General features: G+C 35.8%; 1 protein-coding gene and 1 long non-coding RNA gene across 6 annotated transcripts in view; one reads left to right on the top strand and one right to left on the bottom strand.

Annotated features, from left to right (window-relative positions):
• DCLK1 (doublecortin like kinase 1) overlaps positions 1–21,506 on the bottom strand; it is a 208,796-nt gene that overhangs the window by 54,967 nt on the left and 132,323 nt on the right. Inside the window, exons 7-8 of one of the 5 annotated variants that reach the window (XM_072404197.1) lie at positions 15,311–15,404; positions 5,442–7,728 (exon numbers count right to left, since the gene is read on the bottom strand). The exons of 3 other annotated variants lie outside the window; for them this stretch is intronic. In XM_072404197.1, coding sequence (XP_072260298.1) covers positions 15,348–15,404 — 57 coding nt within the window. In that variant the 3' untranslated portion in view covers positions 5,442–7,728; positions 15,311–15,347. Of the gene's footprint in view, positions 1–5,441; positions 7,729–15,310; positions 15,405–21,506 lie in introns of those variants that run through there. One more of the 5 variants, XM_072404188.1, reaches the window with a different exon arrangement.
• LOC140326019 (uncharacterized) overlaps positions 1–21,506 on the top strand; it is a 131,283-nt gene that overhangs the window by 44,741 nt on the left and 65,036 nt on the right. The window lies entirely within an intron of this gene.

Here is a 21,506-nt window from a genome sequence, read left to right as displayed (position 1 = left end):
CAATTCGATATTTCAGAATTTTATCGACAAAAAAGCAATAGAAATCAAGTGTTGGAAGTACCTTGTTTGATCAGGTTGGAGATTTTCCGTCCAATTTTATAATTATGTGACTGTTTAAGAATCCCCATTTCTGTTTACTCAAATATTGAAGTATATCTTCTTGAGTAAAATTATAGTGTTCTAGTTGTTTTTCAAACTGTTACAAAGAACTGATTCTAAAGAATTGGTTGTGCATTGGTTGTAGTGTAGAGTAGTATCAACTGATTTTTGATTGATGGTTAATATTTTGATGAAACAGTCAATCTATGTAAGGGTAGCTTTAAATGTTGCTTAATGTTGCTTAATGTTGCGCTTTTATAGTGTTATGTTTACTGCTAACTTCATGAGAAACTCAGAAAAGTAAATTTTGATCACAAAAATGGTAAACAAATCCAGTTAAAGTAAGTTAATTAATATAATGAAGTGGTTTGAAAGCCCCAGGGTGTTAATTAACACCATTCCATCTTTGTCAGCTGATTAATTTTCCTTTTAATAAGTAAGATGATATATCTTCGAACATCTGATATTATTTGTTGCACTAAGTGTAGGAATCTGAAATATGCATTGTACAAAATTATATAATAAATACAAACTGTTTGTGTTGGCCAAAGCCATGAACTGGATTCTGACTTTTAGACACTAAAAGACAAATAAAAGTGTAAACCAGATGGCTTTAGGGCAACACAGGTTACATTAAAAATGTTGGAAGGATTATTATATTATTGGTTTATTTTCAGTTTACTTTATTTAATAATTATATTTAATTGATTTTATTTACTTTACTACCCAACTGTAAGTAATAAATTAATAATAGTATTGCCAAATGTCCTGTATTGCTTAAAGGTTGGGTAGAATTATATTGGACTAGGTATGGGATTTGGTAAGCGATGTCCCCTTGGATTTTTACCCCTATTTTTTTCAAGACAACAAATACTGGTACAATCCTAAATTGCTGAGTTGTCAGCATAAATAGAGTATAGATATAACTTTCCTTACTTTCTGTTGTGCAGTACAGGAGGTCAAAACAAAGCTCCTAAATGTAATACAGATGGCAAAAGCCATTTCATTCTCTATCCAAAATGGAAAAGAGCTTTGACTGTACACTCTCATATATTTCCAATAGGGAAGAATTGACTAGCAGGGGAGTTTGGACCACAATACTAGACTCCCTAGAATTCTTCTATGTACATAAAAGCTGCATTAAGAAAGGTAATTTTACCTGACAGTAACTGGCTGAATTAGGAAACCATATAACTAGTTATTTTGCAGGTGATTAAGGTAATTAAAACAGATTTTCTCTAAATGGCATTTAAAGAGCATTTGATTGTTAGTCATCGCCTCTATTAAATGTAGGTCATAGCAGCAAGTGTTGCAGAATGTCAACATAATTAATTTTGCATGAATATATTACCTTTTTGCAGAGGAGTTTCTGATCTCTGTAGGAGCATACATTGTGATGTCACTTCTAGTTTTTTCCGCTTCAAGTAACAAAACATGTCTTCTAGAAATGAGCTTCATCAATATATTCTCTACTTTAGTCACATAGTTGTTCTAGTAAGGTTTAACAGTAATGAATGATGCTATACTTTCCATTTACACAAAAATTGGGAAAAGTCCCAAAGTGTGTGCCTTCGTACCTCTCATTGTGTGACCAAGTTAGGTGTGCCCTTGGCACAAAACTCTTATTTAACGGAAATATGGTATACTGTTGACCTAATTTCCTTGCACTTGATATCCTGAACAATGGTGTGCCTGCTTCTTAACATTATCTTTCTACAAAACAACCTAGTCCAAAAGAAAAAGAGAGGAAATTGCTAGTGCTTCATAAGAGCAAAACTAAGGTCCTGACCTGCTGCATACATACAGGTCTCAATATTATATAAAGTCCTCTTGCATTTATATGAGATGCCCTCTAAATGCTTCTGGTAAATATCAACTTAAAGGTTAATGTCATAACATATCACACATACAGTAGACAATGAAATAGAACACAACAACATTAAATATAGAGAGCCTATAAAATAAAAACATGGTTAAGCAAAAGCAAACAAAAAATAAAAATGACAAAAGAGCAACAAAAGTTGTAAAAGGACAATATCAAGATGGTGGCATTTCTATTAAGCCTTTTTCTTTCCTTTCTTCATAATATTCTTCTAACACAAAAAGCCTAAGCTTTGCTTGCAGGTTTAAAAAAAGATGGGTTGCCAAGGCAGTGATGGTAAAGTGAGTCTTTTCTGTTGTAGGTGCAGAAAATAAAAACCTGAAGTGAAGAATACACTATCTCTATTTCAAGATAAAGTGGTACACTCAAAACATTTTGATACTTTTTAGTTGTAATTTGGAGCTTATAAATTGCCTCCATATTAGAAACATAGTTAGTGTGATACTTCGACAAATGTTGATCTGTGTTGGCTTTAGCTAATTCACACCCCCAGCCACTATATTGCTTTTCTTTAAGTATGCAAAACTTAATAGCCTCATTATTTTCAAAATTCATATTACTAATATCTTCAGCAATGTAAGCTGCTGTTTAGGTTAGAAGCACACACCAACTCCAACTAATGCCAGTCAGGCCTTTTGGATGTGTTGGATAAAGGAAGCCTTCCCAGGAAGATTGGATACATCATACAAGATAGCTGGCCATAACATTCTACTGAAACTAGTTTTTAAATTTAATCTTAGCCGCTTCCAACTTTACCATGCTTTTGACCTCATTCTGCATAACATCGATCTGCTTTCTATATTGATTTATGGGACTAAATGCAGATACTGTACACATCAAATATTCCTGTAAAAGAATTAACATTTTTGTTATAGGCTATTGCTTACTGTACCATACCAGAGCTAGTAGGTGAAAAAAATAAATGGTGTTGAAGACTGCATTTACCACTTGACTTTTTTTGTTTGCGTTCCTCTTTATTGCTATGCTTCATACAAGATATTATTATGGAGCACAGTAGGAGTGTCATCGCCCACTGTTCCTGGCAATAGACCTGCCAATCTACTGCTAGTCTATGGTCTACTCTAGTCTCGTAATACCTAATGCTACTAATTCAGAGGGATTTTCCTCTTTTGAGAAGCAAATCTCTCTCTCCCTCTGTTCTCCACAATTGTCCCTCTTTTTGGTGTGATGTCTGGATCCTTCTAAATATGCATTGTTTAACTATAAAAGGTGTATAAATACACTATATGTAACCTAATTGTACTTTCCCCAAACACCTGGACCAAAGTTAAGTTGGCTGTCTGAAAACATCTTCCATTATCCATCTTGGGTAGAATTAGGCTAAACTATTCATCCAATCGCTAAATGATTGCTTTTGTAGCTTTGATATGTGTAAAGAAAAAGAATGTGAAATAAAGCACTTTTGGGTTTAACCAATATGTATTGGGGTATTGTCTTCTATGGTTTCTGTTTGGTTTGTGTAACGGGACATGGCAGGTATGTTCTTTTTCTTGTATACTTTGTGCTAGAAGGTGTTCCACTTTTTCATCACAGAAAAATGGAAGGTGTGAAGTCTTGTGATACATCATGCTTTTTGCACGGGTTATCTTGAATTTTATAAGAAGCTTGGAAAAGATTAGTTAACTGTGACGTACAGACTAATCCTTGAAATATTTCATCGTACACCCCCACAGCATTTACATTTTTTCCGGTAAGGAAAAAGAAGACCGATCTTTGGCAAATTCCAAAGGACGCATTTTCACATAAAACATTAGCAACTTAAAAGGTTATTTCCAAATTCATTAAAACAGAACAAATCCTAGGCATAAATCCTTGGCTGGTTTTCTTTGATGATTACAATTTCATTGAGCCTTGAAATGACTGGCACCAGGGAAAATGTACACAGCATTTACAGGAGCAATAATTCAGGTCATGCAGAACTCAGCCGAGATAGACCGGCTTACAGCTTCATGCAGTGTAACAGACACTTGTAATGGTAGAAAAACGTATTACAATTTAAAACTAGAACTTTGCTACAGGGGAAAACTGAGCCCATGTTTGAGATTGGAAAGCGACATTCACCTGCTGTAAAAGTCATGTAGAGAATGTTATTATGCAGCCTTAACAATCTGTTAAACTGTTACTTTACAAAATGTGAGTGTTTGAAAGATGTGCTTTTCACAAGCCATATACCTTCTTTGCAATTGTGAAACTCTTTTTAGTGCACAAAAGCAACAACAATGACCAGACCACAAGGACGGGGTCTGTACTGTGAGATGGCTCCATATACTACTAATGTTATCCAGAAAACACTATGGCTCTAATAAGCTCAGAAAAGTTACTCCAATTACTGCATTTCAGTTTTGAGTAACTATCTGCAACCAGGAACCAGAGAACACATCCAAAAGTCAATAGGGTAGATTCAAGTGATGAAATCTTGCTGCTCTTTGTGCCACCAATCATAATCAAGTTTTCAGGGCAAAATGAACTTTTTATATTTGGCTTTTTGTGTAAAAGATAGAAAGTACCCTGCATTGTGTGTCTGAGAATTTTGTTTCCTGAATCCCAAAGGGTTTGCAGATAACTAGAACAAGAGTACATTTGACTGTTTGCATTAGGACCCATTTAACTCTTTATGCTCTTGACGTTAGGGCATTGGACAGGCATTGGTAGAAAACTGAAAATGAATGGGGTGTTAATGCTTACTAACATACTTCAAATTGTACATGTTAATTTTTATAAAACAGCTTAGTGCTTTGGAGTGCCATTCTAAATGTAGCAAAGCATGAAAGGGTACCACTCATTTCAGAAAAGTAGAATTTTAAATCTGCCCTATAGCAATGATTGGATAAAAAAATTCCATAGGAAAGCTGAACTTCTTGCACACGTCTCAAAGTTTAATTTTAAGGCTTTACTAGAGTGTACCTCTACATTTCTGGGGAAGCAGGCTTATCCTTAAATTCATATAAAAAGTCTTTTTAAATTTGATCCAACCTGGAGCACCAACAATACCTACAGCATATCCAAAATGAAGACCTTTTGTTACTGCTGTGTTAAAAATCACACATATCACCCACCTATCTACACTGCTCATATGGGTTCCTCATAAAATTGTCCCAACACAAAGCATGTCCCACACACTGCAACAGTCAGTGCCACTGGTCAAATTTACAGTAACAGTAAAAAAAGAGAGAATCCTTTTATCAAATGGCTTTTACCACTTTTTGGACATACAGGTCTTACCAATTTATTTATTGTGTAATTCTTGAAAACAGAAATGATCCATTTTTATTTATTAAAATAAATAAATAAAAAAAAAGTAATTTTATGGAACAGTGGATATTTTTAAACATTTTCAGATGTACTTGTGTGTAAAAAAACAGAACCGCTGAGATCTGAGTATTAGCTTCACTTACAATTTATGGAACACGTAAAGAAATCACAATGACATCAAGAGAGATCTAATTTACCATAGAACTTTATTGGATATTATCAAATCATCCAACTTTTACAAAACAACAATGTTTAAATCAAAGCAAAAAATGTAAGTACAGTATAATAAAATACAATACTGAATAAGCAAAACTTCAATAGCAGACCTGGGGTCTATGCATAAAGGTGATGGTAGAAGGCCTCAATTCTTTTTTTTTTTACATATTTTGGAGTGCTTTATCTGCCATTGCTATAATTTTGTATGAATTTTGTAAAACTAGAGACATTTATTATTCTCTTATTTCACAGCCTAGTATTATAAACTGTGTAGAGATGATAAAAGAGACGCTCCCCAGTGAAGAACAATAACTGGAGGTACATTCATAACATCCCCATAGACTCAAGTGTGTGCACACCACAAAATTTATTCTGTATGATTTATACCAACATTTTAGGTATGATTGGTATCACTGTTCTCCCCAGCCCCTTTTAGCTGGGCACACCACCTGGCAATTTTCAGTAACCACTCGGCTGTTTTAAGGTGCTTACTGAAGAGTTGGGTCACAATACCACCTGCCTACATTTTCTTCCCACCCAGCTTAAACACCATTTCTGTGTCAAACGGTTGATATATTTTCTCACTGTATATAGTGTTCAGTCTGCCATAAACACTTTTTCAGGCTGATGGCCTAGCAATGATTCCCCATATCACAAAGTACTGGCATAATGGTATATAGGGGACATAAGTGGATGATTTAAACTAGATATCCCGCAACTCTTTATACATAGACATCGCTGTAAACATGCAATCACTGACTGAAATGTTTAACCTTTTTCCATTGAATTAGAAATCACTCAACCAAAACTGCCTACTGCATAGTTTAACTGACCGATGAAATGTGAAATTGCAAAATGAACCAAGCTTCTATTTTGGGGAACACTGCTACTAGAAAATATCTTCATATTAGACTAATGGTAAAGAAAACCAGAACTGATTTGTCCTACATAACCTAAATATTTAGCCATTAAATATTATTTTTGTGTTACTATACAGTTATTTATCGCCCTCTTATTTGACTTTGTTGACAGCTTGCTGCCTTGTCAGCTGCCTGCCCTCTCACACCCCATTAGGGACTCTTAAGGGACTCAAGGAAGTAAAGGGGCAAAATACTTAGCTTTTATATGTAAACTAGAATGTTTATCAGCATTTAGAATTTTTTTTATTATGACTAGTTCTGTTTAATAACCTCTGGAACCTATTTATTTGAATACAACTGATTTTCCCTATTACATTGAAATTCACATAATGCTATATTTATTCAATCAGAATGTCTAAGAGCAGAAGGGTTTCATATAGTAAATTATGTTTCACCCACAATGATCATATCCTTTCATGTTGATCCCCATGCACACCACACTCAAAGATAGAGAACGATTGATTACAACAGACATAAGACAATAAAATGGCTTCTCAAACAGTAAATGCAGTATGAATTAAATTAGTATATTTCCCCAGTTTTGTTCCCCTTTGTGTCTCTTGTTTCTACTTTTGAATGGTCTATGTGCCTTTTTAAAATGTTTTAAATTACAAACCTTTTTAGTTGACAACTTGTTCAGGGACACATTGACATTATATCAATTAAAGTCAATTGTATAGTGTAAATAGATCATTTAGCTCTGATGCATATACCCTACACTGGTAGGCTGAGGATGAACCCCCTCATGACTCCTTGTAACCCTCTCCAAGTTTTAGACAGTTCCTTTCCTAAGACATTTTTATACTCTGGGTCAAATATTAGCAATACCTTGTTAAACCATGTTGAAGGCATGGTTGTATAGCTCCTAGTAATCCTCTGCATGTTAGAGACAGCTCCTCCCCTTTAGAAATTCTGATATTATGGGAACAATACTAGCAATTAATTCTAAAGCCATGCCAAAGGTTCTAGTGGTTCTCACAGTCTTATATAACATACAAAGGCAAATAAACAATCAGCAGCATGATTTATCTGAACTTTGAGAAACAGTTATATAATGGACAATGGATCAATGCACATTCCATTGATATAAAAGCAATTTAAGGAAACCCATCATTGGTCTGTACCAGTAAAGGCACCCTTTTTATGTAGCCAATGATTGTATTGAATCATAAAATCACAGTCACACTATTAGAGCAGTATTTGAGGGATTTTAAATGTCTCAATTACAATATTATATTTGTTTTCAGATCCACTACACATTTCTACATTCAGCTTGTACTAAGAGTCTTTTGTAAGAGCAACAGTTCATGTGTTCATAACAGACCCTCAGTGTGTGTCCTGCAAAAATAAAGCTGCATTCAGTAACATTTTTAGGATTAACAGGTATTGACAAACATTATTACAGGTAAGTAGCAATGTAGAAATATAATGTGATAAGCCAAAGTCATTTAGGATGGGAGGACAGTGATGGGGATGGGAATAGAGTGTGCAATAAAGCCCTGCACAGTCCGTTCATATCATGATTTATTTAGCCAGCAATTGTGAATTATCATTATTATTATCCAGTATTTATATAGCGCCGACAGATTATGCAGCGCTATGTGGAACCAGAGTGGGAGGAAAGCGGAGTGCCTAGAAGAAACCCACATCCTGTCCATGACAGATTTGGTAGGGTAATGTCTAGCTCTAAAAGGAATTACTTGCTCACACCCCTGAACTGCTTCCTCAGGTGAGACTCTACATGTAGCGGCTCACCCACAGCAGCCCACAGAGATAAATAGAGGCTGGTTCAGAACTAGCACAGTGATGTTCAGAAAACATACTATATTTCAAGAGTGGGAAATTAAAAAACCAAAACAAAGGTTTGTAGACAGTCATGCACCTAAGGAGAGCATAAGTTCACCTACACTTTAAGGGTGCATGATACAGAGCTGCTTGCTGTGCCATTTATTAAACAATGTATGAGTTTTTTTTTCTGCCAACAAAAACAAAGTTTGGGTACTTATCTGTCAACAAAACAAAGTATGGGTACTTATCTGCCATCTAGAGGATCTGACCAAGCACTAGGACATAGTGGAGAGGTATGAGTTCCATCTGGGGCAATTTGTTTGATATATTAATATTACAGAAGTCCAGTTAGTATTTTACAAGTATTATCCACTTCAAAAAGTTTTGGCTGGGGTTTATAGTGAAAGAGGTCTCATCCGAGGGATCGACTTTAAAATGGTGGATGAAAAGCCTCTGACAGCAAATGTGTTTCTTTGGTTCAGAGTCCATTCTTTTGTCATGATAGTTATGAAAAATAAAGGATGGGGAATATGAGAAATAATATAATTACATAGCTCTGCAATAACTTTCATATATTTAAAACAGCTTGTGTTTCTAGAAGGATAGGTGTAGGTGTCATTTACCTATTGACTTCTAAATGACAGAAAAAGCACAAAAAAAATCAGAATTCCCAAATGCATAAGAAGGCACTTTAAACTGCCACTGATATGGAGTTATCAGATACATATATGTCCATCAAATACTAGACAATAATGAAAATGATTGTGTCTAATATGCATTTATTGATGCACTATTCTTTACCCATCATAAATGACTCTCAACTTTTATTTGAACAAAAAAAAAACAAATGTTAAAAAAAGGACAAATGAAGTGTAGTGCAAAGAGATAAATGACTCGTTCACACAAGGAGCTTTGCAATCCCAGCTAAACACTGTGTTCTGTTACCAAGGTGGTCCATCCAGCAGGCAGCAAAACCTGCTTGTGATCACATAAAAATGCTGCTATACGTTATTGATATCTTATTGATAGAGATGCCTTCTGCAGCCAAAACCTACCCAGGACCCCCTCATTCTTCAAATCTTTAAGGGCTAATTTTAAATATAATAGGGGTAGTTTCTTCTTTATGATCAAGCGCACAAAGCCATTGTATTGTTCCTGTTCGTAGCAAAGCATTCATACGAACAGGAGATAAAAGAAGGCAGAAGGTTGCTGGGAAACAGATAAATATGGGGTTTACCTGCTCTGAATGTAATGTGATTATACAACGGCTGCGTGAATTTTGAGGCCCCGGAACAGTTGCATTCTCTGCTTTAATTTGGTAGCATCCTAACCTGTAGCTAGGCTTGAAAAGCCCCTTATCTGAATGGGTCATTATCCAAAGCTTTATTAAACAATGAATGCAAAAATGTTTTTTGTGTTTTTTTTTTCTAGGCTACAGACATTTTCCTTTTCTTTTAACAGGACATCTTTTCCAAAACCTTTATGTATCCGCCCCCTCCTTCTTATAGTGAGCTTGCCTAACCCATCCCTCTCCACAGTTGCAGGATCCAAAAGGCCAAAATCCAAAATTTGCTTACATTCAGTCACTGCACATTCTGTTTTTTATGCATGTACAGTACAAACCCAAAGAGCTATTTCCCATAGAGGTAGATGAGTCCTATAGAAGTCTATGGAGCTGTACTGTGCAGGCCCAGTCTAGAGAAGAATAGGAGCAATTGTATAAAGGGTGGCTGGGTTAGGTTAGGTCCGTTTATGGTGAGGGGAGGGGTGTTTTTCAAAAATGGAAAGGATTCTTTATTAAGGTCTAAAAATGTGAATTTGCTAAACCAATTAAAGATTAAAACACTCATAGCATCCTATTTTATTTTACACGATTCTGGTTCCTCAAAACTAAACAATGCAACTAGGATTGCATTGTTCATTTTGCAAATAGTATATACTCAACTATGTTTTGGGCCTAAGAAAATTATAAAAGGTTGCTGTATATACACATACATCACAAACAATGTAGCATTTAATGGAGCATGCTGGCCTGTCTCTTGTACTGTTCCTGTCCTATAAAGAGAATGGACATTAAATATGTTTTTTACCCTATATAAAAAATGTGACTGCAGCTAATGTGACTGTTCTTATATTTTAAAGACCTGACTTTAGCCCTAAGAATGTGCAATGATTTTTACAATAAAACTATGTAAATGATTTTCCAACTTATCCTAAGCATTCTGTATTGTGAAAATTTCACCACAAAAACCTGCCTTTACAAATTTCATATACATATGTAAGTAGACAACATGCACAATGTAGTTTTATTAAATTCTCAAAAACTCAATTAGTCAATTAGTCTTTTTTCAAGTTAAAGAATAATGTCTGTAGCCATTAGCATTTATATAATTCACTTAAATATCATAAAGCACATTTACAAATAACACCACAAAAAAATTCTACTCATTTCAAGCTACTGCTTAACAACTTAACATATATAGGAATGGGGCACTTCAGTTTATCTTAGCCTTTGTTCACATAACAATATTTTAAAAATGTTACATTTTAGTAAAATCATTATCAGAAAATCAACAACTGAATTATATAAATATAGAAAATTAGACTTAAGTATTAAAAGATACTAATCAACTACAATAGCAAAGGCAACCATTAGGAACAGCATTTTATTAAGAAGAACTTCATTCAATGATCTGAAAATCAATTGTTGAGATTTCATGATCACTATTAAAGAGATGCCACATCCCAGTTATATAATAGCTGACATGCATGCAGACTGGCGATATTTTGGGGTAGATATTTTCCTACACACAGCTCACTTCCTCTCTTGTCAAATCATCAACAAACACTGTCAACTGTCACAAAAAAAGAAAAGAAAAAAAACAAACTAACACTTATGTATCGAAATCAATTATATATCATACAGTGAGGGAATGAAGTATTTCATCCCCTGCTGATTTTGTACATTTGCCCTCTGACAAAGAAATGACCAGTCTATAATTGTAATGGTAGGTTTATTGTAGCTTTGTGAGACAGAATAACAACAAAAGAACCCTCAAAAACCCAGTGCTCAAAAGTCAGAGCTTGATGTGCATTCTAATGAGTAAAATAAGTATTTGATCCCCTTTCAACAGCAGGATTTCAGGCTCCCCGGTGTCTTTACTGTATGCAGGTAAAGAGCTGATATTAGGAGCACCACCTGTATGGGACTGCTCCTAATCCAAGCTTGTTACAGTACCTGTATAAAAGACACCTGTCCACAGAAACAATCAATCAGATTCCAAACTAGCCACCATGACCAAGACAAAGGAGCTGTCCAAGGATGTTAGGGACAAGATTGTAGACCTACACAAGGCTGGACTGGGCTACAAGACTATCACCAAACAGCTTGGTGAGAAGGTGACAACAGCTGGAGCGATAATTCACAAATGGAAGAAACACAAAATAACTGTCAATCTCCCTCAGTCTGGGGCTCCATGCAAAGATCTCCCCTCGTGGAGTTGCAATCATCATGAGAACGGGGACGAAACAGCCCAGAACTACACGGGGGGAACTTGTCAATGATCTTAGGGCAGCTGGAACCATAGTTACCAAGAAAACACTTGGTAACACACTGTGCCGTGAAGGCCTGAAAATTTGCAGAGCCCGCAAGGACTCCCTGCTCAAGACAGCACATGTGTAGACATTCTGCAGTTTGCCAATGAACATCTGAATGATCCAGAGAAGAACTGGGTGAACGTGTTGTGGTCAGATGAGATCAAAATTGAGCTCTTTGGCATCCACTTTGGCCACGTATGGAGGAGGAGGAATGCTGCCTATGACCCCAAGAACACCATCCCCACTGTCAAACATGGAGGTGGACACATTATGCTTTGGGGGTGATTTTCTTCTAAGGGGACAGGACACCTTCACCGCATTGAAGGCACAATGGACGGGGCCATGTACTGTCAAATCTTGGGTGAGCACCTCCTTCCCCCAGCCAGGGCATTGAAAATGGGTAAGGATGGTTTTTCCAGCATGACAATGACCCAAAACACACGGAGAAGGCAACAAAGGAGTGGCTCAAGAAAAAGCACATGAAGGTCCTGGAGTGGCCTAGCCAGTCTCCAGGCTGGTTGATAGGGGATCAAATACTTTTTTCACTCATTACAATGCACATCAAGCTTTGACTTTTGAGCACTGGGTTTTTGAGAGTTCTTTTGTTTTTATTCTGTCTCTCACACCTACAATAAACCTACCATTACAATTATAGACTGGTCATTTCTTTGTCAGAAGGCAAACGTACAAAATCAGCAGGGGATCAAATAGTTCTTTCCCTCACTGTATATACTCCATTTTAACCTCAAAATCAGCAGTAGATGTTGCTGTGTCCTCATGTAAGGTGTGTAACAAACTCTTTCCGAGGCATGAGTTTGTTATACACTTTACATGAAGATACAGCAATATCCATTGGTGGCCATCAATAATGTACATTACAAATAAAAAGTACAAAATACTTTAAACTGAATAAATAAGGAAATATTATACACAGACTGAGCCTTAAGTGATTTTTCCTCTTTTAAATAAGTGTTTAAAAATTAACACACCTTGCATGTATTTATTGACCACAAAAGTTTATTGGCATTTATGTTCAATAATGTTCAATTGAATGTTAGCAGTGTCAGATGCATTATGTTCCTGTGTTTATACTCAAGCATCTTTAATTATATAAAGCATTTTCCTGGTAAAATATGTACTTTGGATTATCTTCGGGTCACTTTATATTTGAGTATATATATATTACATATATATGTCATATATATGTAAATATGTCAAGAGCAATATAATACATGTTTAGTAATATTTTAGTTCCCTTACACAAATATGTAACCTAGGTATAATGGTTTAAAGCATATTTTTCACTGTTTCTATAGGAAATTGTTAATTTTTTATAAACTGAATAAGGCTGGAAAAGATCATGAAAAGACTACTCAGAGGTTGCCTAAAAATTCTACTCCCGTTAAATAAATCCTTGGGAAGCAGACTGTGTCTAGCAAAAGACTGCCCCATGCAAAATGATTTGAAATACATTCAGTTACAAAAGACACCCACTTGTACATGAAAATATGGTAGAGTAGTTCAACAATGTTTTATATAGGGTATCTCGTATTTCAGTTTTACTTCATTCTGTAACTATTGTTTCCCAAATCACAAAATAGCTGCCCATTTAAATTACTTTAGGAAGTGAATTTGTTGAAAATGTTGATTTTCTGAACCCTTTGGTCTAAATACATAGTTTAAGGCTGTTTATTTACTTCTTATTAAATTTCTTGGATTACCTTAAACACCAGTCAGGTTTAGAGGCACTAGATAAAAATTTCCACTAAACCTGATGGGGTGTTCGTCTTGAGTACAGACCCAGCAATATATACCTTTAGTACATTGTAATCATTACTTTAATGCCTTTATTATAGTACAATCAGTCATTTTTCAAGTGTGTTTGGGGTACATTTTGAGCAAAACACTGGTGCTTTCTGGTTATATATAATTGCATTTTTTCTATTGATTCAGACCCAAACACTGTCTGCTTGTCTCATATTTTCAGGAAAAAAAAACATTGAGTAAATATCTGAGAGTATATACTTTAAATGTATCAATAAGCATTAAATTAAAATATCAGAAGTAATTGGACCAAATTTTATTTCTTATTCACTTTTTTTTACTTTTTTTTCAAAATATGTAATATTTAATCACATTATCACTTATCCAGTGATTGCCAAGTAACATTACTCAATCTGCCACCTCAAAAACACTCAAAAGTTCCTAAAAACATTTTACAAATAATAATAAGTGCAAAAGTCAAACAAAAAGCTCAAAAAAGCGATTCAGCAGATACAATTTTAATCATAAAATGTTTTTGCATTATTAAATTAAGCAATCACAGACCATCTTGTTAACATTGATCAAGAATAGCAGTTAAAAGAGAAGCACAGAATATTATTAGTTTACAATTTCCTGGCAATCCAGATGTCTTAGGAAAGGTGTTAGCAATATACATGAAGCCAAAAGCTGACGGCCTGGTTTATAAAATACATAGGGAATGAAGGGCAATAGGACATGGTAATATTGCAAATTAAACTTTTTTTTGAAAACTTTTTTTTTTTTGCAGTCTTAAATTTTGTGCTAAAAAAGATGATAAAGGAGGGGAAAATGTACACATATCAAGCTTGATCAGTTAGAGTTCTAATTTGTTTAACAGTAAATACTAAACTTTTGAGACAATATGGTAAACACTATAATTAAATGTTCAACTGAAGACTTACAGCTTTTTACCTCACTATTTCCTCGGTACTAGAATACTAAAATGTGTACCTTTTGCTTATTTATTTTTTTGCAAATGTTTTAAAGTTATTTTTCATTTCAAGAAATACTTTTTTTTGCTCTTCTCTTCAATGCTTTGTGCTGGTCGAACCGAGTACAGTCTCCCATTTGATGTGTTGTCACACAAGAAAATTAAAAAAAATCACTAAAATTAAATGTTTTATAAAGTATATTATATTAAATATAATAAAAAAAAGACAGATCTAGGGTTTATTTAATTCTGACAATAACAAGTGGTACTAAAAATGTTGTTTTCTATACTAGTTTACTTGTGCATGCTTGGTCTTTACTAAATTGTATTATTATTTATTTTATAAGTTCCTACCTAGCTAAAGTATGGAAACCTTTCTTTTTTTTTTTAAATAAGAAATGTAGAAGAGGTTTAGTCCTGAGTCCAAATACAATTAGGTTCCATGATAACAGGAATGACCTCTACTGAGTCTCATGTGGCAGTGTTCTGTGTAATATTTTATAAACAAGAGTCCCACTTACTGCAGAAGACTGCATATATTAGGAAGAGGACAAACCTCGGAATCTCAGCATACTGGAACCGTGCCTGAGCATTACCTAGCAAAACTGCAGAGATTTGGATGTAGTCATTATGAGATCATTTTTGGAAGTCAAAATGTTTTTTTAATTGTGGGTGTTTTTTTAATATGACCACACATTCTTTTGTATCAAATAAAACAAGCCAACTGCTTCCAAAGTACTTTATGAACCAAAGTCAGCCTTTGTTTAACTTAGTGTTATGTTAATCAGCTTTAACTATCACCGATTCACAAACCAGACACACTGCTCCATTTTCTCTTTTAAACTGAGTCTCCTACTGAATCCAAATCATCCGATGACAGGTGACGATACAGGTCCTGTAAGATGAAGTGCATTATAGATTTGTTCACCTGTTATTCCTCTTATCAAATATATAAATATAGATTTTTCACAACAATTTTCATTTAGTAATGACACAGAATATAACACTAGAGAAACAATATCACTTAATACACACACACACACATATATATATATATATATATTAGGCTCAAAAAGAATTGCACAAAAAGAAAATACAAACTGCATCATTATAGAAAAACAAGTATAACTGCTATAGGAAAGAAACTGTAAGAAAAACACAGTAAATTAGAAATTAAAGGTAAGTTTTTGATATAATTGTTTGTTACTTTCTTATCTCTTTTATATTTAGGTTTTTGCTTTTTTTTTCTTTAGGAAGACAACCAATAACTTTATAATTGATGACCAAGATCTGACAGTTATGTTACTACTCATAAATATTTAAAGTGTGAGACAAAAGGGTCAATAATATTCCTTCTTTCATTGATGGTCAGCAAGCCTCCACGGCAGCATCCCCTCATGTATTGGTGGTTAGTAAGCCTACTTAGTAACACTCAATCTTATAGTGGTGGTCAGCAAACCTACCCAGTTACATCCCCTCAATCTCTGGTGAATCCATTGATGCCAGTAGCAGCAGCATGGTGGCTCAGTGGTTAGCACTCAGGCCTTTGCAGCGCTAGGTCCCAGGCTCGAATCTCAGCCAGGACACTATCTGCATGGAGTTTGCAGGTTCTCCCCGTGCTTGTGTGGGTTTCCTCCAGGTACTCCGGTTACCTCCCACATGCCAAAAAAACAAGGCTGCAAACACCCATACATATTAGGAAGTGCACTGGTATACAGAGAAGTTAAAGGAACACATTTAAACTTAATATATATATATATTAGGACACAAGGAGTGGAATCTGAAATTGGGATATCTAAATCAGGGATTGTTACTAGGCATGGAACTGATATTTTTCAGGAGGCATTATAATAAGTATTGCTTTAGTACAAGTAACATTTCAATATAATCCTTTTTGCATAACAAATCCTATTTTTTTATTTGGGTCCACTTGAAGATAACATTCCAAACTTGCTTGTTTCTCAGCACATTTATCCTGCTATGAACCCTAAACACACAATGCAGTTATGCACCAACTCAAGGTGCCCTTAAAAACATGTAGTGTCAGCTGCCCGACACAATAAAATCTGCTTGTACCATCTCTTTATGATCTTTAGATTTTACCAGCAACTATATAGCACAATTTCCTAAACAGTCCGGCAAGATTCATCTTAGTCAGGTTGACCCTTGAATTACATTGTTGTTGTTGGGAAACCTAATCAGATTGTACAATCAGGCTGTACTGTGCATTGTTATAGAAAAAGAAGCCAATTTCAATGTCTATTACAACCACTGATGCCACTGAAAGAAAATTGTATATGTATGAAAAATGTATTTGGCATTCACTGCTATTTTTGCTGTCTGATTGCATGAGAATCACCTTTTAATTGTCATTGCAACCATTTCAACCAAGACATTGAGGTCCCCAGGACAGGAAGTGAAGGGAAATCTTGCCGATGGGATTTGCCAATCTTGACAAATTGGGGCAAAGATAACTGGCAAGGGTTTTATCACTGACGTACTTCAACAAGCACTAAGGAAAATATTAGCTATACAAACAGTTTAGGAGTGACTGGAAAACTGTTGCTGGTAGAAGGGGGTATAGCATTAACACTATGAGTGTAGTGTTATTTCTGCTGGCATAGGAAAGATCATTCACCTTGTAGCTCAAAGACATCCAGTTTTACTATTCAGCCGCAGCCATAACTTATATTGCTGAGATATGCCAGGCAATGTAGTCATATTCCCTGACTGCTAAATTTTCAAGGGGAATAAAGGCATTCCAAAAGGGGAAATGTGACCATATTGCCTGGCATACAGCCCAGTTAGTTAAATGATGGCTGCAGCATTAGCACGTTTGACTCTATAGGCATCCCTGAGAGATCTAGGCCTGTGGGATTTGCCCTTTAAATTATGCATAAAGAATATGCTGCTTTAAAATCTCCACATATTCTTCATCAGAAAACACTGCACAGCTAGTTTACAGCACATGCATATTATCAACAAAAATGTTCCCTGCAGGCCAAAATAAAATTACGTTCATGAAGATTTCACCTTAAAACTTTTGAAGTCTGTGTAATTGCTGCAGTCTATTAATTAAATCACGTTTATGCTAGAGGCCACAATAAAAGCTGCATGTTCCCATCTGGCTAACCAGTGCTGACACACACATCTGCCATTACAACAACCTTAACATCAAAGTCTGGCACCAAGAATTCTCTCAAATCTGTGTTTTCACATGTCAAAACAAATGGGCTGGCAGAGCAGACCTTCCACATCTGAGGAAAGAAAAATAAATCGCTGATGGAAAGGAAAAAATCCTGAAAATTGGGGCATGCATGCCTTAATAAAGGGAACATGGTCTCTGTACAGGCAGCCGTTGCTAGGCAACCACACAGAGAGCATGATATCAGTAACACATACTTCTTGCTGGGTTTATTTTTATAGAATACTTTGTTAATGATGGAAAGAGCTGGAGATAGTGCAGTCTCCATGTCAAACCATCACGTATAAGATTTTAACGCCAGCTAACATCCTTTAAGTGAAAATAAACATATACGAACTAGTATGACCCTTATTGACCCATGTTGGAAGCAGCCATCTTGTGTACTAAGGTTATAGAAAAAATAATGTATGTGTTTACCAGAAAGCAGAGAGGGTATGAAGATACATCAAAAAGGAAAAATATTTGTTTATAATTGGCATATGCGGTATTTTACAGATGCAGATCTTGCAAAATGAGGAGGTCCTATAAATTGTTAATGGATTCCTAGCACTGAGAGTCAATCAGACGACATTGTTAAATTATATCATTGCATGGTCCGATTCTTTCTTTGGCCCATTGGATCATTTAGAACCACCTGCACAGCTCAATATTGTATTAAGACAGACAAAGGAATTTCTAATGGGCCTGGGGGTAGCGCTGCTTGACTACATAATGAATAAGGTAGAAGTAGCTTTTGCCAAATATAAGCCTCATACAGACTTCACATGGACATCAGAGGATTGTCGCTGAAAATTAACTTTTGTGATTGTTCCCAGTGACAGATGAACAATTAGGTTCTGTACATACAGCTATTTTCTGTCCTATGAAGAGGGGGAAGAAGGGCGAGCGGCACCATTCTGCCCCATAGAAGGAAACAGTGGTTGTTCCCGATCGGTTGTTCATCATAAATGACAATGGTGAACCACTGTACACAAGTCAGATTTTCACCCAGGCGTAGCACAACTTACTATCTATTATCTGACGTGTATTTAGCTTTAGCTTAAAATATATATATTGTTTGACAAACATCAATGCTATTTCTTTTGCAGCAAGTGTTCATCTTTATCACTACAGGCAATGAAGGTGAGTTTTAAGGTTTAAGTTGTTTACTTATGACCTTGTAAGGAATAATTGATTTAGCTTAGTGAATGTGATGATAGTTCACTTTGCAAAGAATACTCAATTACCTGTAAGGAAATCTAAAAAAAAACATGATTGGATGGTTAAATTCAGCAGATTTCGAATTACTAAGCTAGGGGAAATACCGCTCGCAGGGTGATAGTTCACTTTGCCATGTGAACAGCCTGTGTTCCTTTAGTAAATCAACCCCATTGCCATTAGGGTTGGAGAATGTGGGGGGCCCTAATGGTTTTCTATGAGGACTTATCATACCTAGTCATGGCAGTGTGATAGCAGTTCTCCTATTCTATTTATATAAATCTATTTAGCAAATACGGTTGCTATCTTAATAGGTTAAAATATGGAGAGACAACACTGGATCCCCAAAACTGCTGCCCCCCCCCCCCCACTTCAGCTCTATTATTAGCCCCCCTCTCCATTAGCTCTAATAAATCTTAGTGCTCTGCTCCATTATACACGTCAATAAATAACACTCTTTTTTGAAAAACCCATACTGCTTTCCAAATAAGACTGAATTACCAATTCAGCCCCCGCCCCATCTAATTTCTGTACTTTGGGCTTGAAAGACAGAAAGAAATGAACGAAACAGGACGAGGTCTCCTAAACTATTACATTTATCAGCAGGAATCCAAGGTACTGACTATCCACAGTAATTTATTCTTTGAAAAAAATTGTGACTTGCGCTCTTTAACTACTGATAGTCGTTTTTCAATTTAATTCTTTAAGTCAGCCTGCTTGAAAGCTCAGACCCAAAGTTACAGACATACTGTGACAGGCGACTGAAGTAATGCTTTTTACTCCTTTCATCTTCAGGAATAAAACAGTGTTCACAAGGAGCTGTGCGGACATTCTAGTTCAACAGCAACTGTGCGAAGATTGAAAAAAATATAGGAAGATATGTAATGTTATTATATGACAGCAGGGGTTCAGTATATAGCGCCTGCATTTATCTGCATCTATCTATCTATCTATCTATCTATCTATCTATCTATCTATCTATCAATCAATCAATCAATCAGATAATGAAACTGATTTATTAAAACTCTCCAAGACTGGAGATGATAGACTATCATGGGTGTTCCAGCAAACATGGAATGGAGCTGAAGCAGTATTTAAACCATTTTCCAAATAATTCCAGGTTTGCTGGATTACCTCGGTTCACCCATGATAGTTTATCTTCTCCAGTTTTGGAGATCTTTAATAAATCAGTCCCAATATCTCCTATTATTCTATTATCATATCCATCTATCTTTATCTGTCTGTCTTACTGTAACACTGAACTAAATTCATCCTGCTACAACATTACTCTTATCTCTGTAAATGGGAAAAAAGGTTCAGTTACTAGTATAGCACTCTCTTAGTAAAAAAGGGTGTAATATATGTTGGACTGTTCTAGAATCTGTTCCATCTAGGGAGTGCAAACTTTTGTTGCAGGGGAGAAAACTGACCTTAGTAAGTTGGGAACCAATCACTATACTGATGCAATAACCTGTGGGACCTATTGTGAGTTTTGGAACCTTTTTTAGTTGGGAAACAGGTCATGGGGGCCCTTGCCAGGGATGATTAGTAGAAGCTAGGCAACACAGGGCAAGTCAGCCCTGTAACCCCAGGGCCTGCCTAGAGCCTGGTTTGCAGTGGTTGAGGATTTAGCTTCAATGAGGGGAAAGTCGAAAGAGAAGGTAGAAGAGAGGTACTTTTGGACAGGATCCCGTGGGTGCTTAATTTAGGACTGTCAGTTTAGACTTCAATGGGGAGACCCTCTCCGGTGGAGGGATGCTTGTCTTATTGCATGTTATGGAGTTCAGTGAAAATGCAAGAGATTACCTGTCAGTGTCGACTATGATTGATTGCTACTGGATAGGAAATGCCACCATACAACCCTCTGCTGCTCTAACCATCCTACCTATTTGTTGCGTTTCATAAAATTGACTTAAACTAATGTAAGAGCCTCTTTGATTTCTTATGTCACATATAAAAACTTAGCTGCTCCTATGAGGGTGAGTGCTACACTAACAACTAATAACCAATTAACAACTAGTTTAGAAAGTTTTGACACAATGGGCCTGATTTACTCTCCAAGGCTGGAGTGAATACACAATCATAAGTGAAGCTGGGTTATCTAGAAACCTGGAATGGATTTCCTTAAATTAATTTGCTATTTGTTAGCAAATGTTTTCAATCCTGGACCGGATCCATTCCAGGTTTGCTGGTCACCCAGATTTACTGATGAAAGTGTATTCGGCCCATTAATAAATCAGGCCCATTGTGCAGGAAAATCACTTTAAGACAAACCTAGACAAACCTAGACTCAAAGAGACGTATCCCTTAAACAAGGCAATGTAATAATTTGTGAATGGTTTAGCACTTACAGTAAGAAACGCAGTTGGTGGGCCAACAGGCCTTTATTCTCATTAGGCTGGTTTTGAATTCCCATGCAAGTCTCTGGGAATTCGTAACACTTCAAGTTCAAAAGGAACACAACTGCAGGTCAAATACTGCCATCAAAATGAAGCTGTGATGTCAAACTGATGCCACTGACACAAGCACAAATGTCCCTAATGCAAATCAATTTTTAAAAGGACACAGGGCAGAGTCTGCCTAATAAACTCCTGA

This window comes from Pyxicephalus adspersus, chromosome 1, assembly GCF_032062135.1.
Source record: "Pyxicephalus adspersus chromosome 1, UCB_Pads_2.0, whole genome shotgun sequence".
Classification (NCBI taxonomy): Eukaryota; Metazoa; Chordata; class Amphibia; order Anura; family Pyxicephalidae; genus Pyxicephalus; species Pyxicephalus adspersus.
Note: the sequence above shows the minus strand (reverse complement) of the source record. Positions and strands in the feature narration are given on the sequence as shown.